Below are 24,770 nucleotides of genomic sequence, written 5' to 3' on the forward strand. Positions count from 1 at the left end.
AACATTCCACTGCTGGAATGTGTGAGAGAGCTGGAGAAGGACTGGCACAAATGAGGTGCTGCACCCCTGGCTGTACACACAAAAGGGTGGAAGGAGGAGAAAAGAAGGCTTGTGGATACAGCCATGAGGATGAGTGCCTGCAGAGAAGACACCCTTGGCTCCTGCTATGCTGGGCTCATCCCTCTCTGGGTTTGACAGCCAGGAAGTGCTACTTTGCTTTCTTTTTATCTGCCTTCCCCAGATCTGTGTAAAGCAGCATCAGATAATCCTGGTCTAACTTATGATCCAAGCCCCAAAAGGTTAAGTAACTTGGCTTACATAAGTGAGCCAAATAGAGTTGAAATGGACTATGAATGAAGTATGCAGCCAAAAAGGAGAAGAAATAGCCCAAGAACAACTGGATATGAATTGACCCCAAGTAAAATCACAAGACAACCATCAGATGAATGTTGTTTCAAAACCTCCTTAAAGTAATAGTAGTAGAATCAGAAAAACAGATGCTACCTTGCACAAGCTCACGTTTTTGCACACTAGAAAAATCTGAAGTATGGTTTAAGGCACTTACTTTCTACTGGGGAAGCAAACGCTCCCAGTACATAACGCTAGCAAGCAGCGTGGCATATTGAACCTGATAAGCTATTCAGAGAAGAATGACAGGAATTACCCAAAGACTGAGAAGACTACTAGATGACAGAGCATTTATAGGATTTGTCAAGCATTAGAAAGTAGCTCAAAGAATGAACTTGCTATGTGTAAACTATAAAAATCGAGGTAGCACCAGATACTGTTTCTCTCCCCATCCCAACCCCAAAAAGACCGACACCCCAGATGTGTTCTTTTTCTTATAGAAGTAAAGCTATTACAAATTACAAGCTGTAGACTAGGAAATGTCTAGAAAAAAGGAATAGCATGGGAGACAGACATGAAAACGCTAAGCTGAGATTCTTATGTAGCTACTCTTTGAAATGGACAAATTGGAATACTCTGACAGCACACTACTCATGTTAGTTAAGGGTGATTACAAAAACAGGATCTGTGAACTGAACTGATGTGTAAGTATTCTCTATAACTACCAAACTTGCTTAGCTTTTCATCAGAAGTCATTAGCTAGAAACACATATCTTCCAAAAACCAGGAAGTTGAATTTGCTATATATATTCCTACTGTTATCTCCCAGTTAGATTTTTACAACCATATACCAGAAAGTGTCAGATGACCAGAATTATACAAAGAAACTAAATAACGATAGTCTGTGTACATTAGCACTTTTTTTTTTTTTTAACATATAAAACATATAAGGGTCCTTTAAATGAGAGACTGGAACCCTGTAGTATATACAAGTTGATGTACGTAAGAAAATACAGCATACATAAAAAAAATTTGGCATGCTGACCTTGGTATTTCATCTTCTTCCCACTCAATGAAAGATGCGCTGTTTGAATTTTCTGGCAAATGAATTCTATGACGTTTACTTACACCTGATGTATCACCTAGAAAAAAAATGGAATGAGAAATGAATTCATTTATGCAACAATATTTTTTACACATATCATTATATAAGTGCATTCATTATTTAATACTACCAGTCCAAATGCTCCTAAAGAATAAATAGCACCGCATATCATCTTCAAAAAGTAACTATGCTATCATTTAAATGATTTTACTTTCTTTCTAACATGTAGATACATATAAAAAGAAAAATATATTCTCAACACAGACATTATTAGAATTACACTTGCTGTGTTCTAGTCAGATCATAACCTAAATTCAATCTTTTCCTATTTGTGCAAGTTTCAAAGTAAATCATACAGAGTCTGATATAAACTTCAGAATTCTCAAGTGTCTGGGTCCTCAGGTTAGACCCCAGTGGAAATGAGAAGCCAAAGAAAACACTAAATTCTACTTCACACTTTTCCTCTTTCCTATCTGTGAACTGAAAGAGAATACGCAATATATTCCAGATGCAGTGGCAGTAGCAGTAAGTAGAAACCTGCAGTGAAAGCAGATGTTGCCTGACCTACAAATAAAGAAAACACCGTGTAAGTTTGCTCAGAGGTCTCGGCATAAGGATGTGTGCTCCAAAGTAACGCTAGAGAAGTCCCCTCCGAAGATTCACTGCCTCCCTTGTGGTCTCCTCCTAAACCTTCACTCTTCAGAGGAAGGAATGACAATATACACAGGATGTGGTACAAGAAAGAAAAAAGCCCAGGAATGAAGTTGCGGGGGGAGGCGGAATGGGAGAAGACCTTGAAAATTACTCAGTCTCTCACTTCTGTGAAAGACCAGCTTGAATCTTGAATTTTCTCAGCTATGTTGGTGTCACATACCAGCAGGTTTCTTTGTATTAAATTTGCCTTTCAGCAATAGCAAACACTTTGCATTTGTTAAAGGTACACTAATTGAACAATTCAATTGTCAGAGGCCTTCAATAAATAAATATTTATTAGAGCATGTATTTTTATTCTATAATTTTAAAGTAGATCTCATAACAGAGTCTTGCCCATGTGAATTCCACTACTTGGAATAGCAGGGATAGGGATATCTCACGTAGCAAAAAGCCCTGAATAATTTAGTTACTACAGAAGCAACTGGGAAACACCATGCCAAAGTGCCTTAGAAGCTACAAATAGAAGCAACTGAAATCCAGCAGGCTTAATTAAAAATGTTCCAGACAAATCCTCCTGCACCCAGACCAGTTCCTGCAAACCTTGCCCCTACATCAGACTCCTGAGCACACTGACATGGCACACAGACACTAAACTCACACAGGAAACGTGGCACTCAAGTGTGGTGAAAAGACGTGCTTGTGTTTATGCAGGGGCTAGCTCACATTCAGCCACACCTGCACTAAGATGGTCTATCCACTGCGATGCCTAAGCAGGTGATTCCAGAAAGACAACACAAAATATCTGATCCCGTTTGCACAGACCCAGCTCAAACCTAGTGTAGCTTAGTGTCTGTGGTGTTCAAAAGTGATAACTTGCCCCTGGGCAGAGCTGGTCCAGGAAGAAATACAGCCATGTTTTTACTGTGTGGCATATCAGCTAATTCTCTGTATTAAAATGCAAGCTGACTATGCATGGACACATCTCTTGTTATTTTTCATCTGCATTTTTCTATTCTGAGTTGACGAAATGGGACTGAACATTTGCATATTTTAAAGGAAAATACATCACAGTAGCTATGCAAGATTATAGGCCAATTGGTAAAACATATACTATTATTTCTAAAAATTGTATGCATTTCAAATACCACACTAGAGCAGTTTTAGTGCATTACTCCCTTTCTTATTCCCTATGAATGCTACTTTCAAATACTTCTAAAAATCAAGGCTCAAATTCTGAAGAAACAAACTGATACAGGAAAAGTTACTCATAGGGATAGAGATTTAAGGACACTCAATATTCCCCTTTCCTTGACATGAAGATTTTTAAAGACAGAAGTAGAGACACATCAAGGTCTTTCAGACTCATATTACAGAAGAAGATTCAACTACTGAAAATAAATGTTTTGTAATAGTTTTAGTGGCATGTGGTGCACGAATGAATTTGCAGCCTTCTTCCTCACCATCCATAAAGAGAAGAACCTGAAAAAAAGAACTCCTGCATCTTCTGGATACAGGCTGATGAAGGCAGGGTATTCTTGCTACTACAAATTTGCCTGCTAACCTCTCTCAGCCTTCAAAACAGTCTACTTATCTCAGTGAGAAAAATACCACTGGAAACAGGCTCCTGAGGCTGCTTACTTATATTTAGGAACAGATCTATTATTGAATTTTCTATTCCTTGCCAGACCGATTTTTATATCGTCATCTGCAAGGGAAGAAAAATAAGTGTTTGCTGCACATCTTTAGCCAAAGGCTTTTACTGCCATCTAAGAAACAATGTTCAGCCTGGCCTGCACGGCACAAACTACACTTGACTAAAATGAATGCAAACCCCCAAGACAAGAAGCTGTGGAACAGGTAGGTAGGTGTGTCAGTCATAAGCAGAGGCTGTACCTTCTACACCACTCCAACAGGTCTGAGCTTAGAAAGGATGGCGCTTCTCAGGACTGCTGTGCAAGGACTGGCCTCTTGACAGCACTGCTTCTACAAGGTTGTACCAGGGACAAAACATTTGTCGCCCAGCTGCTATGCTAGGAGTAGTAGATAGTGATCCTGCGCCTGGGGACTGCCAACAGACTGAGGCAGGCTACTTATACGTATGCTGTGGAGCCAAGCAAAACGGTATGAATCTTGCTAGGAGCACTGCTGCCATTATCTGATCAAGCCAGGACAAGGTAGTCTGTTGTTTTCTTGCTTTTATCCTATTGGATTCTCCCCTACCAGAATAGAGTCCACTGGTCTCAGCCCATGCTCCTCTTTCTTCCCCCCATTCGAGACCTAGGTCTCTCCATCCTTAAATAAATGATGAAGGAGAATATAAATAGCTTATGCCTTTCATCCATCATCTGAAAGAGAGGGGAAAAGAGCTATGGAAAAAGAATGGGAGTAACTATTCGATACAATCACATTGCAAGTCTCCAGAAGGCTGCTTTGGATGTTTGGAAGACTAAAGCTACCTGACTATACTTCCTCAGGACTGAAGAACCTCTGTCTGTGGCTGAGCTTTTGTCTTCCTACAGTTTTGACTGCAACAAAAAGTGTGGCCTATTGTTGAGTATAAAAAGAATATTTTTCTTTATATGAGAATCAGTTATGAAACCTTATGCACTAATCTACTGTCTGAATATACATGCATAAAAATAATGGGACAAAATTAAAGTCAGCATGATTCTTACTTGCTGTTTTTACAGAAAGGTACTTTACTATTCTTTTCAACTCTTGCATTAGCTGTAGGAACAATTATGATTTAAGTAAACAATACTTATTTTTCTAAATGTTAAGTACCAAAGACATTATGGTTTTTGTACTGTTATCTTCCCTTCATACTGAAGCATTTAGATAACATTATGGATGTTCTTGTCTAACTTCATTTTTATTTAAGTGTGTACATTCAAAATGCCAAACTAATTTTTTTAAAATGAAAATTTAAAATACCTCCTCTGCTTAGACATTTATATTTCAAATTTCACCTTAGAGCAAGTGACCTTAGTACAAACACAAGCATTTTAATTAAAAACATTATTTGTCAGCAGAGCATAATGGTTAGCCATAATTTTGTAAAGACACTACTGCAGCAAAAAAATTAATTATAATTGATATAGGGATCAAAAACAAATGCAAAAAAATTAAAATAACAGTATTAGTATGCTATCTTTCACCTAAATTCTTCAACTAAATATCAACTATTTTTAATCTTCTAACTTGAAAAGAGGTGTAGCCATCTTGTGAAAATGGTCACTTCTGTACTGCTGACAGAACACACGTTTCTTGATACATAGCATTTCATTTCAGGAAGCAGACTCCTCCTCAGTCCCAATACACAGGCATGAAAAGGAAAAATAGAAAGCTACACACAGACTTTGTTTTGACACAGCAAGCAAGCTATAGGGAAACAACACGTGATACCCATTCAGCCATGAACTACAGCAAAAGTCTGACAGCTAGTGACATTTTGTTCAAAACAGTAGCTTTTAGCCTTCAAAACAATTATTTGGTCTTAAGAAATAAACACCTTACTTTTTCTCCTTGCCTTTCTGAATTTGACAGCAGCCAGGTTTATTAAATTCATTCCATATAAGTTGTAGTCTATAAAGAGTTGAAGGAGGTAGGGAATATGGGCTTCATGAGGCTGGTAAGATTTGTTCATTATGGCTCCACCTTGCAGAAGCTCACATACTCTAAAATTAAAGACAAATTAGGACATAAACCAAAAAATCATTCCAGTACAACAATATCTATATGTGATTTTATCGAAATACAAAATACTTAAACTTCTTAAATTTTGCCTTAGTTTTATTTTTAACTTCAGAATTTTGTTTTCACAATAACAGACCCACAAAAATGATCTCTGCTAATAATAATTCAATATTCGGGTGTTAATTACAAAGGAGCTGTGAATCCTCCAGCTTAAAAAAAAAAAAATCTCTGAAAAAACATCATACCATGTACTATTCCTGCAACTGATCCAAAGCCACTACAGTCCATGGAGATCCTTGTACAGAATAACTGTGGCAGCTGCATGCCTACACATCAGTAATAACTTTGAAAGTCTCTCTAGTTCTCCTTGACACATATATGAAGATGTCCTATACAGTTTTAAAGTTACATACTGTATACACAGAAGCAGTATTTTAACAACTTTCTAGAAGTATGATAAATCTGCTCTTTTAAACATCTACATACTAAAAAAATAACTGGAGGTATTTGGATAATTATAAATTGGTGCAATAAATTTATCTCAAAGTAACAGGATATATCTAAATCAAAGAAAAGCAGTAAGCATTTCTAAATACAACAAATTAGGTTCAAAAAATCAAGTTTTATACAGAAAAATTAAAGAAATAATTTAAGTGAAGTGTCAGTCCTTCCTTATTCCAATAGGAGTAATTCAAACATGAGAAGCTCTAAAGTTCGAAACAACTGTAACGTCATATATGTATATAGATTAAAGGCACAAATTTAAAATCATGCAAAATTTTACTAGCCTAGAACAAAAAACAGACAATCCTATCTTATGATCATGTATTAGATCTTTAAAAAACCAGTTACAATAGGTAATACTACACACTCAAGGGATTTCAGTTTATGCTTGAGAAATAATTCCTCCCTACTTATTCCTGAATTTACTGCAACTATTGTGACAGTAAGATTGAGATCAACTGTGCTTTCATCTAACAGAACATTACTCTATTGAGAAATAGAGAAACTGTCTAATAACAAAAACTATCCAGTTTTCCAAGTATATTTTAAATTTAATAATGGGTGCTGGAATTTAAAAACTTTAAAACCACCAAAATCTACTTCATAACATACAAACGAGTACTACATTGTTTTCCTTAAGAGCTACAGGAAAAGTAACCTGATGCAAATTTGTTCAAGTGTTCAAGAATTACAGTTTATACAAGACAACTAAACGCAAGTATACTTTGGTCTCGCTTTCCTAATGTGCTACTACTTTAAAAAGATTATTGGTGTGCTTAAAATTAGCAATTTTCTTATGTGTTTTGAAAAGTTTGGACAATAGTTTTGTTGCTTTTATTTTGCTAAGATGTAGGTGAATCCTGCTTCAAAATTTACTTTTTAATTCAAGTTATAAGGAAATCAGCCACAACTTGGTATCACCACATCCTTACCTTTTTACCATTGCAGGATTGTAAAGATAAATCTTCATAAACTGTCTCTCCTTTTCATGGTAACCATAAAAAGGCCTGGAGAGGAAGAAGTAAAAGCAAGAAGCTAGCCAGTTACGCTGTGGCATTTATTCAACCACATTTTACTATAACAAGTATTAAAATGCAGGGGAGAAAAATTAGAAGATAAACTGCATATCCAGGAGAATGAAAATTCCCATGTGTCAGGCCAAAGGGGACCACTAAGTTACTATATAAAGATAAAAAGAATAGGCCCTATGTATGTCAAAGTACCTAAAAAAAGAAGAGAAAATTAGAAGGCACTTCTGGCTTAACATTGTTTCTCACTTTCCCCTCACGGCATACCATCACAATAGTAATTTTAATAAATTTACTAGTGCTGGACTGCTTCAAAAACAGCGTTCAGCCTTTTTGATAAATGCTGTAACAAAGTCCTTAAGGACATCAATTCTGCAGATCAGGTGTAAATGAGTAAATACTGGCTGTGTAATACAAATAACTGAACAATGAGAACAGCTTAAAAGAATGAACAGCTGCCCCTTTTCGGTGATTACTAATCATCTCATGCACTAAATGAGGCATGAATCCTGAAGAAAATAGGATTTGAGAATGCAATTAAAGAATACATAGCATAATGAATATGTCAAGACTAAACTGAGGTTGAACAGGCAGCATTAATTCTGGTATTCAGTGAATTACTGACTTTTCAGCATCTAGAATTCTAATCTAATCTAACACGCTTGTAGAACAGCATGTTAAGGGAAGAGGCCATAATTCAACACATCAGGTGAATGCAAGAAGTCTACAGTTTGTGGTAATCACAACCAAAGTCAACAGAAATTCAGGAAAGCATACATTTAAATGTTACCTCTACAAAATAAAAAAAAAAATCTCTTAATCAAAAATATTATAAAAAAATGCAACTGGGATGCTTACCAGCTAAGTCAAAATGAAGTTCAGAAGTAAGAGTGATTTCAGTCCTAAATTAAATGCAAACTCAGCAGGACTGCACAACTACAGCATTAATACTGCTATCCTTAATACGGTTAAATGTGTACACATTTAATATCACCAAAAGCTAGACTGAACTGTTTAAAAAAAAAGTTATGAAGTTAAAACTGAGCTAAGTTGAAACAACAAACTTAAAGCTGTTAAGCTGAAAAGGAGGAGATCAGATCTTGTATAATGAATCAATCTCTTATAGAGCTAGTGTAAACCTAGTGACAGGTTATAAACATTGAGTTATAATGACTCAATGTGCTGTAGGCATGCAAATTAAAAGCTACTTTAAAAAAAAACCTCAGCACTTGCATGGCAAGTGATCCATACATTGACAAGGCAGCAGGGAAAGCAAAATTTACAACACTTCCAACGTTAGCTATGAACACCTACTTTAACTTCACAATGCACAAGAACAGCATATTTCACCTCTTTTGTATTCCTGGCTCTCCACTATGTTTGGAAGTTAATGTCAACAAAAATCTTGTATTACATAACATTCTTCCTGCTAATGCAGAAGAGAACAGAAGACAATCTCCAAGATTTAAAGAAAAATACAGGTTTCTCACCACAGAGACACTATAGTATCTATAAGCAGAATCTGACTCAGGTCAGAACAGAAGAAAACAAATAAATTTGTGTGACTACATAAGCATTTCTATCTACCCAGGTAAAGATGAAAATGTATTACAGTTTCTGTTAGGTGCCTCCCATTAGCCTCTTACGCAAGCAAACAAAAGACATTAAACGCTTTTCTCTGCTTCTTTGAGGCAATGAGCATCTGACTTTCAGTAATGACTGTTTTGAAGCTCTAAGGCAAGAGAGGTGAAAAAGAGGCAGGTTCTCCTACTCTCCGTCTGTTGTTTTCTCACTGATTCGATGAAAGACTGTCTTCAGCAGTTTAGTCTGCGCAGCTTTCACTGTTGAGATGAAGAGCTTTACTACAATTCACATAGCTCTCACAGAAGAAACAAAAATAGATTTGGTGCGTTACCTTCTTTGTTACTACAAAAACACATCAGAAAGTTCTGATTAAAAATGAAAAGAAGTTATTGCAGCCACTTTACTAGCAGCATCTGGAAGATACTACTAAAACTGGCTGAGAACAGAAAGATTATCTTCCTAAACTTAACGGTCAGAAAGAACATATTGCAAAAGTGCATGAAAAAAAGATAAGTAAAAGATAGTGCTGCACAGTACTGAAAATTAGCCCTCACATTGTTTTGAAGATGAAAAATTCAATGCATGCATAGACTGTGTTCCTCCAGGACAGCTTCCTATTATTTAGTATGATTTGACATTATTTTTCAGTCCTTGGTTATGCAAGTTAAATAAAAATTAAGAGAATCCTTAAAATGTTAACGTGCAATAATAGCATACAGTTCCAGCAGCAGTAGAAAGCTACACCAAATAAAACAGAACAGTCAGCTTGTCAGATAAGTAAATTAATGTTTAAGAGCCTCGACTTCATGGCCTGTGCTGCTGGAAGAATCAGATGGATAAACATGACCTGACAGTCTCTGTGATATGCTTCCTAAAGGGGCCATCTTAGACAAACAAAGAAAAGGAGACCTAGAGTCAGGCTCCTGCAAGACATGCCTGGTCATAGGGAACCTAGAATAACCCAGACATGTAGAAAATGCTGGCTGGAAAGTACTGCTGTAATAGCAGAGACAGAAAAAGCTAAAAGGAACAGATTTAGATAAATGATAGATACTGGGATCCAAGTTTAGGAAAAAATGGTTGTGTCAAGCATTGGGGGAAAACCTGTTGATTATGTTAAAGTCACAGCAAGTGAGAAGAGTTATTTAGTAGTTGTACAGGCCTGTATGAAGACACACAGGGGGAAAAGAAAAAGGAAAAGCACTGCAGTTACCCAAGTCCATAGTAAGTGCTTCTATGTAGTACAACTGCAAAAATATTTAAAAACAAATAAGCAAAAATGCTAACAGGTCATACTTACATTCCAGATACTAATGACACTTTGAAAACATGTTGAATAGTAGAAGATGGATTGCCTAAAGCAACATTAAGTGCTCTGTCAATGCTGAATGCCACTTGACGAAGATAGTATTCTGGATGCTGTCCAAAACCATCATATGGTACATAGAGGTAAGGAAAGATACCATGTAAGTGGAGACAAGTCTTCTGACCTAAAAAGAGAAGATAAACATTTATTTTCTAATGACTACATCTTTTTCTTCTTTTAAGTAGTCCCCAAGTTTGCATTTTTTCAGGTTATTTTCAGGTTCCACAGACAGGATAAATTTATGAAACAAGTTCAGGTGTATTTCAAACAAAAGGTACCAATTTAGAGCAGTTCTCACATTTGATTCATTGACTAAAGCAATACAGAACAGATGTGGTTACATGACATACACAGGATTACACTTGTGTAACAGCTGAATTTGCCACTAACAATTTTCTTTGTACTAATAACACAACACCTCTCTGAGAATAATTTTGCATACCGAGTCAGTGTTGGATGGTTAATGGTTTCTAAGCCTCTGTGTAAATTTTGCAGTTCTTCCCATTCCTCACTGGAGTAAGCACGCAACCTCTCATAAATTAAAAAGAACATCCAGAGCATCTACGAGGCCATTCAATATTCTAGTTAAGGCCCAAGTTGGGATATGGAAAAAAAACAGGTGATTTTCAGCTTTTTAAATCTGTGGATCCCTGAGAAGTCTCTACTGCATATGCAGACCTCTAGCTTTCTAACAACACACTTACTTCTCAGCATTGGCTTTCATGTGTCCGTGATAACAGCTGAATGAAAGAACACACCATGAAAACTATTGTGCTAGACGAGAGCTTGAGCTTCTGCTTCAGACAAGGCAGTACAGTGATATGGACCAGGATCTTCTCAACATACCATGTGTTTTGTGGGGCTAGTCTCAACTGTAATGTTTGTTCTCTGTTCTTTCCTCACCACAATACAACAGAGCATGTATTCACTGCTGAAACTAACATCAGATCCTGCTCACCACCCTTCCAGCCCCCAAAATCATTCATGACTTCTCACTGGTCAATGAAAAAGTTTCACAGAAAAATACTATATAAGCACATGTCACTGATTAATCCCTACCACACCGTAATGATAGGCAAAATACATCATCTTGCATTTTGTTTGGATTAACTCCCTGCATGAAGATAGCAAAACAGTATCCAAAGGCAGTGCTTTCATCAACTAGGAGATAAATATTACAGGTAAAGAAGCAGCACAACCTCACTGGTCCACAAGACCAATGAAAAAAACTTCCAAAAGTCCATTCTTTCAAACCAAGATTATTTCTCAGCAGGTGGACCTTGCCTGAACATTCATACCCACATTAGTGCACCATTGGCCATCCAGTGAAGACAGCTGTAAGTCCATTAAAGTGCAGGAAGAACAGAGCTTCAGAATCCGGACTGCCTGCAAGTTTTTACACCTGTGAAATGCATGCCTCCAAATACCAAAAACAGCATAGCATTTTTTTTACTGGGGGTCAGATGTATCAATTTTTCTTCAAATATTTATCAGACCTTCACATAATGTTTAGAAGTGAAAGAAGTTGCTTAAAGGATGGTAGTACAAGTCCAACTTCCACGGCAACTTTTATTCTTCCTGTAAGTCACCCCCATCAAGTCTTTCTCTTCAGCAGTGTTTAAATACAACATATATACACATTCAAATGTTGAGGTCATCATCTACGATGAATTCTGCCCATGCTTTTAAACTATTTCAGGAGAAGAAATTTCTTATTTATGTATTATGTATTTCAAATAATAATACACTAAGAAAAAGGGAAAACTAAAGAAAGAGAAACTATGAACTAGAGGGTTTCTTTTAATGGCAAAATAAAGGACAGCAACAGCTTTATATGGCAGGAAAACCTCTGCCCCCTAACGTGGGAGAAGTCATTTATTAGTAGCATGTGAACTGAGAGAGTATCGATCTGTGAAGTGGTAGCAGACCATTTATTTTCTGTACCGGAGTCACCAACAAATCTGAGTGTTTACTCATGGTTGTACTTAAGACTGATTTTGAAATAAAGGATTCCCCCTCCCTCCGCTGATATAATTAACAGAAAATTAATAGTAGTTACCACCTAACTCAGGGAAATCTTATAAGATATACACACTGAGCTGCTTTTCATTGTTGATTCTGCCAAGAAAGCAAACAAGCCACTGCTGATCTAAGACTTCTACTAGGCCAGCAGCTGTCAAGTTACATAGGTTTATACAGCTACTCACTTTGATCCTTGTTAGCATTGACTCATTTACCATGATATTTGGTTATATTGCTATTTTTATTTACAATCCACATTACCACAAGTCTTACCCTGGTAGCATTAAGAACAGAGTCATTTGCTTCCATTGTTTAAGTAAAAGCATCGTTTTGCACCAAATGTCATGGTGTTGAGTCTGAAGCCCAGACTCCAGTAATAGCAACCATGGTTTGCACTAAGCCATTAAAAATTCTAGTGCATTCTTTCCAATAGAGTCACAAGGAGAAAACAGATCTACCCACTGAGGATCTCAGGTCACACAGACTCTTCAATTAACGTAAATTAAAAACTTGGCTTGGGATAAGGTTAAGAAGTTTTATGCTTTAAATGCATCAATCTTATATTTCTGTTTCTTTTCAGAGATACAGACAGAAGCAAATTTGTACCACTAGAACAGCAGTGACTGCTACAGTGACCACTTACAGTGACCAACGGATGTTATTTTTACATCTATTCATCAGTTTCTTTATATCTGTAGAATCAACGGAACTGGTGCTCGACAGCAGATTCTGCAGAAAAGCCATACAGTTTATATGATTGCTCTCCTCAGAATTTCCCAATGCAAAACTGGATGCCTGGAACTGATTCCCCGAGTTTTCAGATGGGACAGGCCACTAAAATGTTTCATGCTGTGGCCTCATCACGGACTTACTGCACACGTGCATCACAACCATTCTGTACACAAGCCATACGTATGATGTTCTCTATTAACAAAATGAACATAATGTGTACATAAATGCTAGGACTGGTGGTGATCACGGGTTATCAGCCAGGAGGAGGCTGCTGCACCAACAATTTCTCTGGCCCATGCTCTCTTAAAGAATGGGGTCTGCACTGGTTGAATTATCTGCAGGTCACAGATTGAGCATCCCAGTATATGACAAGTGGGCTGCTGAGTAAACATACAGAAATCTAGAAGTAAAGCTGAGGCTTATTCACGAGTCTTTTTCAGGCACTGAATGAAGTGGTGAATGAAGGAACACAAAAAGTGCTGCTATAACATAGAAAAGCAGCAATACACAAAACCTTGAGATATTATGAGATAGTCAACTAGCAAACTGGCCATTTTCTCTGAAAAGAAGAAACTGCAAACTAAATGCCAATATAGATGAATAGCCAGAATAATAATGAATCAATACGCCAAAAATAATATAAACGCAACATTTTCAGACAGTACAGAAACCCATACTTACAAAAGCAAGTGGCATAAACGTTACTGAAGTATTAAAACCAAATATAGCATTTTGCATACTTGAAACCCGTATGAGAGAGATTAAGAAAGCCAGCCTGCTATTTTTTTGAAGATGGTTGCCATATACATTACTATTAGGAACAAATACCAAGCATAATCCTTGAGCTACTGTATCATTTAAAATATTAGAAGAAAAATCTGCAGCAACTCTTAAGACAGAAAACTTCAATATAATTAGAAGAGAACTGGAACCAGTATGATAAAGGAATGCAAAGTTGCTCAACAACTACTCAAGACATCTTCTGACCACCAGAATGCTAAGCCATACAGGATGATCTAGTATGGATAAAACCGAGATGCAATCTATACAGAATCACAGAATGGTTGAGGTTGGAAGGGACCTCTGGAGGTCATCTGGTCCAGCCCCCCCCCCCAAGCATATGAACACCCAATTTCACTGTACAACAAGCTAGAGAACCTGAGAATTATTATTCAAGTGTCCTCAGAGAAGTGCTTTTTCACCATTTGAAAAAATTGATTTTTTTTTTAACTTCTAAAAATTTCCTTCCGCTGAGATCAAATTGGACAAATTTCTGTACAAAAGAAAAATGTGAAAATTATTCATAAGGGACCTTACTGTATTGTCCAGTTCAGGAATAAATTCTGCAAACAAGTTAGACAAGGAGCACCTAAGCATATGGAAATCTGTGTATATATTCGAGGAGAAGACAACAGAAGTCCATCTGTTCTGGATGTAATTCCATACATACATGACTATCAATACTGAGGTCAAGGCACCCCAAAGAAACCCCACACTAGGTTTTAGGATCTGCTCTACCTACCAATAGCCAAACCCAATATTTCCACATTAGACTGACCTAATCACAAGGCTACAGGCAAAGCTCTACAGACCTGAATTTCTACCACCACAGACAGGAATGCAAGATTTCTACAGTAAGAATAAGAGGCTGACTCCACGGCTCAGGGGCGTTTCAGCCTCAGTATTGTTTATGCATTAGATAGGATGATTCTAAAATACAAAATCCCTGCATCTGAGATTTCTAATAATGAATGAGAGCACATCCTACAGTTGTGATACAGTTTTTACTAACTTTTTATAAATTACACTCAAAGCCATTTAGCTCCTGTTCTGTAATTCTTAGTTTAGGAACTGACTATAGAACCCTCACAAGCTGAAGTTAATACTGGAAACATTCTGAATAGACATCACCTCATTTCGTATTTAGAAAACAAAAACTAAATCTAGATAAATATGACTTCAGAAAACAGTTCAATGCTGGTCTACATGCAAACGTATTTTGATGTGGTATTTTTGCCACAGAATAAGCTATCCCATTATAAGAAGCTAAACAGAGCCGTGGGGAACAACTATACAGATCCACTCCCATGTAAATGAACAACCAGTTTTGTTGAAGCTCTCCCTAAAACTGTTATTTTAATTGCTGAACTATGATCCATTTCTCCCAGACCATTGTAAAATACAATAGGGTGGGAGTAAAAAGGAGAATGCAGCAGCATTTAAATATATGGTAAAATCCCATTATTTTAGGAAAAATTCTGGCTGGACATTAAAAAAAGAATGCAGAAGATGGAAGACAAAGGGCTTTTTATACACTTGCCATCTATTAAAAGTACTTTAAGTGCAGTTTTGTAAAGTGGCAGGACTAATTAAACATGGACAGTATTAGCAGAAGAATGCACATGAACACATCAAGCATGTCACTGCAGGATGTAGAAAAGGTTAGACAGTCATAAGGGATTTCCTTCCTTTAACAGCAATAGTAAAGTGAAGTCATGACACTACCATCTTTAAACAATAATAAGTATTTTCAAATAACTGTTGAACCATGTAGATTTAAAAAATTTTGAAAAACAGTGAACAATGACGACTACAGAGAGTGGGGGAAAGTAACAATCCTGTTAGAAAAACAATTCTAAAAATGAAAATTTGTAAATGGGATAAATTTTAGAACTCAATTTCAAACTAATTTTTTTCCCCACAATAAAATTTACCATACCATAGGCAATCTCACTTACCCCTTCTCCAGGAATAGGCTTCAGAGAGCAACATCAAGTTGTAACTGGAGTTCTACCCTGCTAGGCAGGTGCAACATGACCATCTTCTGCACAGTTTAGATGCTGCTTTAAATTTAAGCTATGTTGCTCACTGGAGTGGGCTTGTCACGACACTGAACATTGAATATCACTCAGAACTGAGCTACTGAAAATGGATAGGACTCAATTACTTTATAGTGCTAATACAGCCTATGAAAAGTCACCATTCTTTACCTCTCACAGAAAGCAAACAAATCACATACCTTACTTGTATCAGTCTGTGTAATACTTTGATGAAGACAAGTCCCTTCCCTAGCGAAACTTGGGAAGGTCTTTCCCTCTTAAAATGTTTGCTATGTCATTCAAAAAAACCCAACAGTTTAATCTTTCAATGTCAAACAGTTCTTTAGTAGTATATCACATTAGTGTAACTTCTTCAGCGATTAAGTGAAACTTTCAACCTTTTCCCAGAGTCCTGAATCAAGTAAGCTTTTTTGCAAGGGGTGAGAAGAAAGGGAGGACTACACACATTGTAGTCTTAAATACTGGATACTGGAGAAACAAGAATAACAAAATAAGGTCTTGCAGCAGCAAGATATCCTCAAAACAAAATCAAGAACAGTGCCCAAAGACCATATTTCGTCTATAATATTAGATATTTGTGTCAAGGCTTTCAGTTTTTCCGTGGCATGTGAGAAAACACTTATTTCAGTAAGATTTGTAAATGGGACAGAAAAAAATATTTTTAAATTAAATTTGTTTGAATCTAAAGGTAGTGTTTGGTTATTTAAAATTCTTTGGTCAGTAACTGCTCCTTGTAACATGTAATATCTCTACTCTCATGAAAAGAAAAAATAAAAGAAAGCTTATCCACTAGGAAAATGAGGGCCTGTGACTCATTACAAATAGATTTTTCCTCATCCTTGATGTAGAGATCCTTAGAGAGGGAGAAGGGCTGGGTTTTCCATCTGTAATTTAAAATTAGAAATCTCTCTATAACCAGGTGCATATTGAATACCTAGCCTAGAATCAAAGAGGTAAGAGTCCAATTCCCATCTAAGAAGAATTCATGCGTGGCCTTGGGCAAGTTACTTACCATAGATGATGCACTTTCTCATTGTGAAATTGATGTAACCATACTTTTGTATCTGAAAGATCTGTTAAAGGGATAAATATACAAAAGGAATACTCTGAGACAAAAAAAAAATATGGGTTCCAGGAGTATGCAATGGCTAGGAAGACATAGGACAAAATGTTCAAACCAGCAGCAGTGTCCTATTCAGGATATTGCCATGTCTGACTCAGCAAGCTTTCAAGAAGGAAAGCAAACTTTCATGAGCAATTTGTAGGCCTAGAATCACACTACTTAACATACTATTCTTCAAATAGCAGGCCCCCCGCATCCTTTTTTATCTCACACTACTAAAGCCTGAAATTGTACCCAGCTTTCTTTAACACTTTTGCATCAGCAAAATTGAAACAACCCGACCATATGAAAAATCTATGACCTCAGTCTTCCATCTATGGGATGGCTCAGTGCAGCAAGAAAAGTAAGTCAACAAATTTGTTCTTCCACTTGAACTATGGGGGGAAACAAAGGTGAGAGAAAAGCAGAATATTCAGATGTGAAGTTGAATTACATTTAAAAAAAATGAATCAAAACAGGTAAGATGCCTAAATATACCACTAAAAGAGAAAAAAAGGTAAAAAATTAGTATAAGTAAAGTTTCTCTCTATATTCAAAAACAAAGATCAAAATTTGGAATAAGCATCACATCACTGCAGTAGGCGCCTAAAAGCAGATAAGGAGATCTCACAAATTGGAAGAAAATGCAATGTGTCATTGGTTTTGTGGACAGGGTACTCCCCTCCAAACCCAGAAGCATAGTAGCATTCTTGTGCTTTTGAAAGCAGCACAAAGATCCTCTCCTCAGAATCCTGGATGACTCGGCAGTTTCTAGATTTGAGCAAGTCTACAAGCCTCCTTGAATCTACTATCTTCCAAAAGACAAATTCCTCTCAAGTTCTCTAGCAAATGTGTAAGGTCCCAAGGTCAAGAGGTCTGAGAACCCTGGAACAGATGTACTGCTCAGAGGTTCAAAGATAATAGCATATGTAACATCAAACAAAATTACATTTGAAAAACTGATTTTTACTGAGTGCCTAAGTACATACGCTAGTTGTCACATCTCCAACTGATATCCATTCAATTAATTTGCTCACAGACAGCTTTTTATATCAAGTACATGTTGTCTTAATCATTTGAAACATTAAGCATAACAGACCACCTGGTTCACCAAGTCTTGTCTTCTCCAGTCTAGAAAGCCATGCAAAAATCACACAAAACCAAAGTACTTTGAACTGTGAGGTATCTTGAAAAGAAGTAACCTTCAAGGCCTCTCAGGCTAGAGTTTACACTGGGCATTACTGTTGATGGAAAATATCAACTGCAAGCGCCAAAAGCAAGGCTACTATCTCTGTCTTACTGAGAATTTTTAACTTGCATTTTTTTATTCCAATATGCAAGAGAGGCTCTGTTATTCCTTTTCACATAAATAGCAAGCAAACCCCAAGAAAAGCATAAAAACTGAGACAGGATATTTAATATGTCAATTCAGTGAAGATATTCTGGTGATCTCCATAAAACTACCTCCTCCTGCCTTGAATTGATTAGGACCTTTTTTGAAAGAAACAGCTATTACCTACAGTTATCACCAAACAAAAATAACTGAATCCATAGTGGAGATTGTAGGAAAAATATAACTCATTAAATTTACTGTTACGCAGTCATACTATAACCAGGAAAGTCCAGAGATGCAGAAGATAATTTAAAAGTACAAGTCTCCTGAAATAATGGAGACCAAGTAAGTTAAGCACCTCAGACATCAAGGTTGAGCTATGTACCAACTATTCTTCACAAGCTTGATGACTTGTGAGTTACAAGAAAAGGCAACAGTATTTTCTTTTCTTAATTGAAAGAAGCACACACAAGACAAGGTTAAGTATTTGCTTATTAAACGCCCATCTGCAAAATGAGCCATCTACAAAATGTTACTCTTGCTTCCTCTATTGACAGATTACTCATGTAAGCAGCTGGACAATATCAGTAATATTTCTAGAATGAGGATGCCAGCTAAAATGAACTAAAACACATGAATGAGGAAAATGTAGCTGGCCCCAGCTACAGATTCTAGCTATCATACCAGGCTCTTGGCATGCACAGGCCGGCAACATAGGCCAAGCTGCTATTCTGGTAAGAATAGCAACAACATGAATGCCAGAGGCAGACTGTATTAGACTACACTGACCAAAGCATAACTGAATAGTAAAGAGTGTATTTAGTAGTCCCAGAAAAATTAATAGTGTGTATTTTACCACACCCTGTAAAAGGTGAAAAAATAAGTCAGTAGTAAAAAGGGGGAACAGAGTAGTCACACAGCCTTTGGTTTCCATTTCCTTCAACTAGCTTTCATTACAGACTGTTACTGCTACACAAGTTCCCTTAGCTATGTTATTAGTCTTTCTTGATGAAAGCAACACAAGCCACATGTAAATAGGAATTGGTGCATATATATTGAAAGGAGAAATAGTTCTGCTGGTTGGTAACTGAACTTGAACTTTCACCTCTGTATGAGGCTCATCTGTCTATTAAGTACTGTAATGAGTGTGCATTGGTCCAGTCACAATTCCTCTCTTCTTCCTGTATCAGACAAAACCAGTCGAAACATTTTTGTTCAACAGGTATTTTTCTGGCAACTAGATAGGTAGTTGGAAAAAAAGAAAAAAAAAAAATTATTGCCAGAGACTATTTGTTACTCTAAACTGTAGGCAAAACCCCCTGACATTAATTGTGATAAGGTTAACAGTGTTTTTCATCAGCATTATCTTTCATAGACACTTTTCAGAAATGTTGACTATTTATAAATTCCTGAACACCAGCAAGTTTGTGTAATCCCAGAAAAATGATACACTGTAGAGTATACACACTCTTATGAGTCAGGTTAGTTTACATTAACAAGTAAATGACACCACATTATGCTCGTTGTCTCTTCCCCTCTTCTTCAAACAGTGCTAACTAATTCTATGAATATTTCTTGGAATTTTTCTCTTCTTTTATATTTGCATTAGGATCTCCCACTCACAGGTAGGTGTCATGGTAGCCTGTTCCTCTAGCTGAGGAAAGCTAGAGGACATACTCCACAAAAACAAGCCCTGTTCTAGGATACCCGTAAGTAAATTTATGACACTTGATACTCCTTATCACACATACCCTTTTATTTCATTAAAGAAGTTCTTAACATCTTTTGTATGTTCTAAGCTTACTATTTTTGGACAAGCAGCAACTTAGGGAGTACTTCCTTACTTTAGACACCTTTTAAATTTCTCTATAAGCTTTTGAAAGGGCTATATGGCATGTGACAGTAATAGCAGGGAACAGAACTTCACGATCCAGAAAATAACCTGTGTTCTTAGTATCTTACTAACTCTGTGTTCAGGGTTTACATGGCAAGCTGTTGGCATGTGGGGGACTGCAGGGTTGGCCACTGAGGGAAGAGGCCAGGGGCTGCCCTGTGCGGTACACAGCCAGCTCCAACAGACCCACCACAGAGCGCAGCTGAGGTCCTCAGCCAAGCTGGGGGCACCTCTGGGAAAACTTGTTTAAGAAAGGGAACACCAAAGTCAGAGAAAAGAGGAGGAGGAACAGCTCCATGGCAGAGCAGATATCCCCTGCAGCCTGTGGAGGACCTCCCACAGTGGAGCACAAGGATATTCCTGAAGGAACTGCAGCCCGTGGAGAGCCCACACCAGAGCAGAGCAAAGATGTGAGGACGAAGGAGTGGCAGAGAGATACCACTATGTACTGACTGCAACCCCCCTGCCATCCTCCATGTAAGCTTGCAGGGCTGGGGTAGGGTATGTGGTTTTGGGACTCTGGAGTGAAGGAATGAAGCTGAGCCTGGGAGAGGGAGGAGGAAAGGCGTGCTGTTTTAATGTTTGAGTTTGTTTCTCACTACCTGAATCAATTTTAATTGGCAATAAATTAGTTCATTTTCTCCAAGTAGAGTCTGTTTTGCCCGAAACCATAATTGGTAAGCAATTCCCCTGTTGTTATCTCAACCTATTGTTTTACTGTTTCTGTTTTTCCCATTTTATCCCTCTGCCTTACGGGGCAGGGAGGGGGGGACACAGTGGTGGTGGTGGCAGAAGCAGGCAGCTGGGTGGGAATTTGGCTGTTAGCCATGTCTAACCCAGCACACACCAGTTAACAAAAACCATCCCCTGGATGTCAGCCTCTAGAGCCTACAAATTATTTCAGAAGGTGTGGAAAAGGTAACAAAGTAAAGCAAGTGTTAGTGTTAGTAGACTTACACCTGCTATCTTGTGACCTAACTTCACCAGAAGATTTCAGAGGGTGTTACAGCTGCAAGTCTCTGCTTTAAAACCTTTACTCAGAGTAGAAGTTTCAGCCTACCCATATTAACTTAGTAAAGAACAACATACAGCCCCAATCCCCAAAGTAATAAACCTTTCAATGCAACATTAACATATTTAACCACAAACTTTCCATAAATTAGTCATATTAGCATAACTTACATTAAATAATGTAGTGGTATAAACATTGTCCATTCGTTATATTAATATAATAATTAAACAATGTGGGAGAAAGTATTATCCTTTACAACAAACCTATTTAAAAACATATTAGTGAAAGATATGCCTGTTCATGAGTCTTCCAAGAAAGGCTACGTATGAAGGTGCAGAATATTCAACACATTTCCAAGTGGGGGAAAAAGAAGCTACAGCAAGCAGATAGGGTGATAAAATGTTCTAATCCACTGAAGCTTTTTAAAATGATGCTATAAATTGAGACTGTACATACCTCAAATCCTTATTTGAAGTTTTTCCTAAGGATTCTCATGATAGGACCCTTCAACCAGCTACACAAGGGAAATGATTTTTAGCTGATATAGCAGCCTTTGGTTTGCTACAAACCAATCCCCAGTCAAATTCAATTCTACAGAGCTGTTACAGAGGGAGCAGGTCCACAGATGATTTACGGAAGCTGTATTCCTGAAAGCTAGTGGTCTGAATCCTGATTCATCTAACAGAATTGTAAATCCTGAGCAATTCTATAATTTGTATCACACATGAACACACACACAAAAAAATCTTAATGCCCCCTTTTCCCTCAGATAACTTTTAACCTCTTTGCTCCAGTTTAACAGTTGTTCAATAATTATTATTCTTATCTTCAATAGCTATTCAGGATTAACTCTTGAAAGGTACTGTGCAAGTGCAAAAATAACTGTTTTAAGCAGTAGAAACAATAGCAGCATTAAAAAAATCAAATTCATATTACAGTATTTTTCAGTATTTTTTTTTTTATTCTGACGAATGATGTTCTCCCCTTTACAGTATAATAGCATGGTATATGGAAATCATGCTACAGTAATGTCATTTCTCTATTTTTATTTTGCTTGGCAAAATACTAGGTAGTCTGCTTGCTTGTCAAAAGACCTGGGAGGGTAATAGTCTTATAGAAGAAAAAAAGTTCTTGAAACTAAAAGTAAATGAAACTAGCTCTTTTTAGACTTATTCTTTTCACACAGGTTTATCTACGGTATTTCAAAAGAATCTGTATTTTAGCTTTTTGTTTTCTGCTGCGAATATAGTCCTCAGATCTCTGTCACACCCTCAGCTGTGGTTACCAAAAAGCAGGGGTTTTTTTTCCCCCCACTCCAGGTAAACAAAGACCTTAGCATCCACTAAAGTCAATAGATGTTAAATGCAGGCACAGCACCTGTCACTCTTCAAATGTGATCTTTTTATGCCTTCTTCTGTTCTTTTATATATTACAAAATATGTAAATGAATGCTCTTTCAGTAATACAGCTGCTGTTACTATTTTATTCTGCACATTTTGCAGTACTATTAAGTATCTTCCTATTTCGGTTTCTTTTGTGACATGCTACTTCACTTCCTCATCTTGAATTAGGCATCCATCCCCCTCTTTTCATCTTCTGTAAAGTCTGCTGTCTCTTGGCAGCACTTGAAGGGTTTCATGGCTTTTTGCCTGCTCTAGCCTTTCTTTCTCCAAAGAATGCCCAGTCTTTGTAGCACTCTTATCTTAGGCTTGTTACAGTCATTAATTGATAACATACACACTGTTCTAGTTCTTCACATAATTAGAACTGCAAGATCTTTTTCTGTCTCAGTGCTACAGCAAAAAAAAAAATTAAACATTTGAGCACTGTTTTGGGTTTGTGTGGTGGGGTTTTGGTAGCAGGGGAGGGGGCTGCAGGGGTGGCTCCTGTAAGAAGCTGCTCGAAGCTTCCCTGGCTCCAAGCCGGACCCATCTCTGGCCCAGGCCGAGCCCATCAGCGACGGTGGTAGTGCCTCTGGGAGAACAGATTTAAGCGGGGAAACCTGCAGTGGGGAAGGAGATTAGATTTCAGAAGGGGAACCTGCAGTGGGGAAGGAGATTGGAATGTGAGAAACCCCTGTGCAGACAGCAAGGTCAGTGCAGAAGGAGGGGAGAAGGAACGGGGGAGGAGGGGATGCCCCCGCAGCCCGCGGTGAGGCGGCAGGCTGTCCCCCCCCAGCCCACGGAGGGGAGCGGGGAGCAGATGCCCACCTGCAGCCCGGGGAGAGAGAAGCCCACGCCAGAGCAGGGGGATGGATGCCCCCCAAGATGGCCGCCGCTCCGTGGGAAAGCCTGCACTGGAGCAGTCTGTGCCTGAAGATTGGTCCGCGGAAAGGACCCATGCCAGAGAAGTTCGTGGAGGACTGCCGCCCACGGAAAGGACTCACATTGGAGAAGTTTGTGAAGGACTGTCTCCCGTGGGAGGGACCCCGCACTAGAGCAGGGGAAGAGTTTGAGGAGTCCTGCCCGAGGAGGAAGGAGTGGCAGAGACAGCGTGTGATGAACTGACCCCAACCCCCATTCCCCGTCCCCCTGCACTGCTGGGGGGAGGAGGGAGAGAGAACCGGGAGTGGAGTTGAGCCAGGAAGGAGGGAGGAGTGGGGGTAAGGTGTTCTAAGGTTTGGTTTTACTTCTTGTTACCCTTGTTTTGATTAGATTAGTAGTAAATTAAATTGATTTTGTTTTTCCCCAAGTTGAGTCTGGGTTTTGCCTGTGACCATAAGTAGTGAGTGATCCTTCCCTGTCTTTGCTCCGACCCACGAGCTTTTTCTTTGTATCTTCTCCTCCTTATCCCACCGTGGCCAGGGAGGAGGGGTGAGCGAGTGGCCTCATGGTGCTTTGTTGGCAGCTGGGCTTAAACCACAACAAGCACTTCACAGAAAGCATGTATCCAAAGACTGCTTGCCTTGTACAGATCATTTCATGTGGTTGTCTTGTAGTTACTCAATAACCTTCAGAGTGGCTGTAAAGACTGTGGAGACTGGATGCATCACTTGCCAAGACAAGGTATTTATAGCAATGTCTGCATTCTTTAAGAAATGTTTTTAGGTGTTAGTCAGAAGTATCTGTCATTGATGTAATATCACCCAGTCCAGATACTCCTATTTTACAAGGTCATCTCACTGGCTATTAGATTTTAAATTGTTGAAATTCTGTGCACAGCACAACTCTTAATTATTGACTACCTTTCTGCACTGAAAACAAAAGCTCTCCCTCACATATAATTAAAAAGAACAAGGGGAGAATAAAGAGCTAGCAATCTAGCTTCACATTTTAAGCTAATCCAACAAATGCTCAGAGACTACTTAATACCAGTCCCTCCCTTGCTCTGTTCAGATCTGAATCCTCTCTACCCCCACTTACCCATTTTCCCAAACCAGTGATAGCAGTGGTACACAGGCAGTACGTTTTAACACTTTTTAACCAGCCTTCCCAAAAATGTATTCCTCACATTTGACCTTAAAATTTTAAGATCAAGACTAGAACATTATCAAAAGTGACAGAAATGTGACAACCTCCTTCCAGCACTGATGCGTTGCCAAAAAGGATCT

At 38.0% G+C, this 24,770-nt stretch overlaps 1 protein-coding gene across 2 annotated transcripts in view; it reads right to left on the reverse strand.

Annotated features, from left to right (window-relative positions):
• The window catches only part of REV3L (REV3 like, DNA directed polymerase zeta catalytic subunit), a 126,096-nt gene that overhangs the window by 67,284 nt on the left and 34,042 nt on the right, over positions 1-24,770 (reverse strand). For both annotated transcript variants that reach the window (XR_003926086.2, XM_030033754.2), the window contains exons 2-5: positions 10,220-10,409; positions 7,240-7,314; positions 5,624-5,784; positions 1,394-1,490 (exon numbers count right to left, since the gene is read on the reverse strand). Coding sequence is in view for 1 of the 2 variants with exons in the window: in XM_030033754.2 (XP_029889614.1) it covers positions 1,394-1,490; positions 5,624-5,784; positions 7,240-7,314; positions 10,220-10,409 (523 nt within the window). In the remaining variant the exon portion in view is untranslated. The remainder of the gene's footprint in view (positions 1-1,393; positions 1,491-5,623; positions 5,785-7,239; positions 7,315-10,219; positions 10,410-24,770) is intronic.

Source organism: Aquila chrysaetos, chromosome 2 (genome assembly GCF_900496995.4).
Source record: "Aquila chrysaetos chrysaetos chromosome 2, bAquChr1.4, whole genome shotgun sequence".
NCBI lineage: Eukaryota > Metazoa > Chordata > Aves > Accipitriformes > Accipitridae > Aquila > Aquila chrysaetos.